General features: G+C 33.6%; 1 protein-coding gene across 7 annotated transcripts in view; it reads right to left on the reverse strand.

The window, feature by feature from the left end:
* Window positions 1-4,094, reverse strand: part of NEK11 (NIMA related kinase 11) — a 202,726-nt gene that overhangs the window by 196,838 nt on the left and 1,794 nt on the right. For 6 of the 7 annotated variants that reach the window (XM_015585785.2, XM_015585783.2, XM_025043575.1 and 3 more), the window contains exon 2: window positions 2,653-2,922. The exons of the other annotated variant lie outside the window; for it this stretch is intronic. In XM_015585785.2, coding sequence (XP_015441271.1) covers window positions 2,653-2,822 — 170 coding nt within the window. In that variant the 5' untranslated portion in view covers window positions 2,823-2,922. The remainder of the gene's footprint in view (window positions 1-2,652; window positions 2,923-4,094) is intronic. 7 annotated transcript variants of the gene reach the window in all.

The following is a 4,094-nucleotide window of genomic DNA, read 5'->3' on the forward strand; positions in this document are numbered from 1 at the left end:
CTGTGGGGAGGAAGGTATTTTCACGTTAACCATGTTGACCATGTTTAGGCAAAGGCCAATGTATAGGCACACAGTTAAGGGAAGAAATATTTGGGTATATACATGGACAAGACCAAGGGGAAAAAATTAAGTTTCTTAGATAATATACAGAAACTAGTAAGATAATGACCATATGTAGCTAGAAAGGGACCTGGGCAGTGGCCATTCTACCATCTCTAAAATCAACCTACCACATAGCTGTTTAAGCACGGTAATGTTTGTTCACTAGTTGTTTTATGTATGTTAACTCTGACTCTTTTCTAGCTCCTGAGTGCCAAGCCTTATCTCCTATTGCTTCAGTTTCCTCTCTTGTGCTCATTCCAAAGCAAAGGTTTAAAACACAGTTGTATTAAGTACATAAAGCAAAAGATTACAGCAGAAAATCAACTGCACATAATAATGTCATTGTGTCTTAAGTGTGGTGAAAAAAAAAAAAATTACAACCAGCATTTTGTGCTACTAAGATCTATGTTGAAACTCACTGCAAGAGTGGCCATGATTAATCACATATTTTATCATGTACAAGTAATCATACATAAGTTTAATCATGTATTTTAGAGTAAGGCTACTTCCTGAACATCGCTTTTCTATATAAATTACATGTACTATGCTAAGAGCCAAAGTAACTTCTTAGCTCGTCAAAATCTTATGCGTTTGCTAAAAACAAACAAACCAAAAAAAAAGAGTAAGTAAAGTTTTAAAAAATGTTTGACAGATGAACAAAAATATAAAATTATAAACCAGAATTAGAACAATCTTTACAAGTGAGTTAACATTATCACAACCTCACATCCATTACACCGGAGTATCTATACTTATGAAAGAAAATATTCCCAAATATTGTTTTACAAATTTCATGATGCAGAATATAATGAAGGAAAAATCTCTAATTCATTTGCTACTTATTTTAAGTTTAATTTTATTCTGTGATAACTAGAAAAGGAATGCCAGATATTCATGCCCCCCAAAAAAACCTTTCTTTAAACATAAATTAATCAACTGCAATGCCTGTAGCACATTTTTTTAGCCCATAGCTAATATACAAAATCAATAAAAAATGTAAAGGAATGTGGAATTTACCTTGTAATAAAAATTCACAGTATTATGAAAAATGTCAATAGTAGAGTGGTGCCCCCAAGTGGCATACTGATAAATTGCAATACACTGATGGAAAAGTTAGAAACACTATATATATTGCTGTTCTATTTTGTCAAGTTCTTTGATTAGATCAAAAAGTGCATATTATATAAATCTAGATTTCATAGAGGCTAGTCATAAGTGTCCTACAGACCTGCTTGGACTTGTGGTCTATCCAAGTCACTCCTTTAACAAGGGATAAAGTGTATAAAGATATGCTACACTTTTTTTGTTATCTCAAAAGGTTAGAGGTGTGTTTGCAAAATAATGAAGGGAGTATCAGGTCTACTTTGGTCTATTAGGAGAACAGCATTCATAACATTATAGAAATCTTTTTATAAAGAATTAAGTCTCTACTCATCTCTAACATTAACAAATTCTCTATGTTTATGGCCTAGTACATAAAGCAGAATTTAAAACCTTACCCAACCAAATTGCTTGGAGAATGGGTGGTGCTAATTAACGTGCTTTGCTCACAAAGTTCAACTGTCAACACTCTGGGGAAAGAGACTAAAAAAATATAAGTTTAGTTCCCTGCCCCCATACATGCATTAAACATAACAATTGCTGATGAGCTGCTATCTCACACAGCTGAAAGGTTAACATTCTGGGGATCAAATTCTTTCGGATAGTTATAAAGATATAAAAGAATACATGGCAACAGAACTGTTACAAGCTCAAGAAAATTCCTCGAAGAAGTTTTAAAAATCGCATGCTTGACATCATATTGTTTTGTTTGATTTTTTTCTGATGTACAAGTTTCTTATGCTAACTTCTAACTAGCATTTCACTGCAGCAAATTCCAACAACTTTAAGCTAAAAATGAAGATTCGTCCTTATCTGTAAGAAATATACTGTTCAACAGCATTAAGGGTTTTTCTCTATGATGAAAATATACAGGGCCCAACCAAATCAAAGGAGAAGTAACAAGAGAGTCATCAACATAAGCTAATTTTAGAAGGGAGCCCCTGTTTGGTTTAAATACCCAATTTGAGGACTGTTATGACTACAGACTTCGAAAAACTCCTCCACAGAAAAAAGCTCCCCCAAAAATCTAATACCATAGTTCCTTTAGTACACCCTATTCACCTCAAATGTGAATTTCCATTTATTTGCATTTCATAATATTTCTCAAACTGCAGTCATTATCAACAATTCTTATTTTATCATTCAAGAAGTCCCAATCAAGTTAAGTGGAAGCAATATTGTAATTGAGTTTCTAGTACGCATAAAAATCTTACTTTCACATAATCTCTCCCATTTCCCTTCTCTAGGTCATTTGGGTACTTTAATCGCCTCCTGAAGTGCCTTTAAAAATCTGATCTGAAGACACCATTCAAAGAGCTTTTCTATATCTTACTAAATTCTTACTTTAATGCAAAGAACATAGTGAAGGGTACTCCATGCTCTTAATCAGCTAAGAGTTGCACATAGAGGGCAGCCAGGCCAAGATTTGTAGTAAGTATTTTTACTTACAATTCCTCTCCTTGTTTGGCTTTCTTGTCTGAAACCAGATAGACAGTTCCAAAACTTCCACTGCCAAGTTTCTGTTGAAGCACATATCTTCTTGCAATCAAGGTCTTTGGATAAGTGGAAACAGCTACCGATCCACTCAAATACTTAGCAGCCTCTTGGAATTTCAGCATTGCTCCAAATATGAGAGAACTGGTTTCTTTGTTTACAGAAACTTAACATTCAAGTCTCCTAGGAGATGGTCAAATTCATCCAAGTAGCATCAGTTAATGCCTTAAAGATGAAAAGTCCAGAGATCAGGTCTATAGAATGTTGAACTATTCCCAATGAAAAAGTGTTAAGCTTTGGACAGTGATACCTGCATCTCGGTTAGTGCATTGAATGACATCACATTGGGAAACTTTAACGACTTGAAAGAAAAATTGTAAAAGCTGAAGATTCCGATAGAAGGCAGTCTTTCAATAGAATAGAGCTTTCCTCATACATCTATATTTGGCAAAAATAAGTTACAGTCAAATTTACCCAAAGTTCTGAGCTGTATATATAGCTTCCGATAAACAATCTGTTTAAAATAAATGCTCCCCACTTACTTTTTAGAAAACATCCAAATATAAGAACATTATCATTTCATTAAATCTATACATTTGCATCGACCTTTTTGTAAGTCTTTCTTCCTACCTTATGTCTATTTTGATTAACAAATAGTGAGTTAGGATTAAATTTAATTAGCATGATGCCGGTTTCTTTAGGCTTTTTTTCTTCTGTTGACTTTAAACCATGGTATTTGCATTTATTAGAATAGATGTGAAGAGGGATAAGGATTCAGAATAAATTTTTTCCCATCGTAAGCAAATTTTGATCCAGTTTCTAAAGTATCTATACACACTATGTATAGAATAATCTCCCTGGACTGGAAACAAGAAGTGTCACAAAAGCAGTTCAAACCTAAAATTGCATTTTAATGTTAGCTGAATATAAACGTGTTATAGGTAAGTCTGTAATTCCTCAAGGAATCTATAAATGTACAGCAGAATTATGAAAGGCAGAACTATTTCATATATATATGCATGGTAAAATCACTTTTATTTCATCAAAATGTAAAATGTTTTGTTAGCAATCATGAAAAATGGGTTATGCTTTAAATCTACATGAAAATGATTTTAAATGGAAGACTACGACTTGGAGTATTCAACAATTCCAAAGTTATAAGAAAAAATCTATTGTACTTAATGACAAAACAAGATGTTACCTGGGTAGTTTGGGGTACATGGCCAGTGGGCTTCAGATTAGAACATAAATAAGTAAATGTCCATTTATAGTACGTTCCTTCTTGAAATAATGTATTAATTAAGTAAGTTTCACCTGATGCCAGTAAGGAGGCTAGTAACCACCAAGGAAAGAAAGAAAGAGAGATAGAGGTGGGGCGGGAGGGAGGGAGGAAGGAA

Source organism: Pteropus alecto, unplaced genomic scaffold, assembly GCF_000325575.1.
Source record: "Pteropus alecto unplaced genomic scaffold, ASM32557v1 scaffold92, whole genome shotgun sequence".
NCBI classification, from domain to species: domain Eukaryota; kingdom Metazoa; phylum Chordata; class Mammalia; order Chiroptera; family Pteropodidae; genus Pteropus; species Pteropus alecto.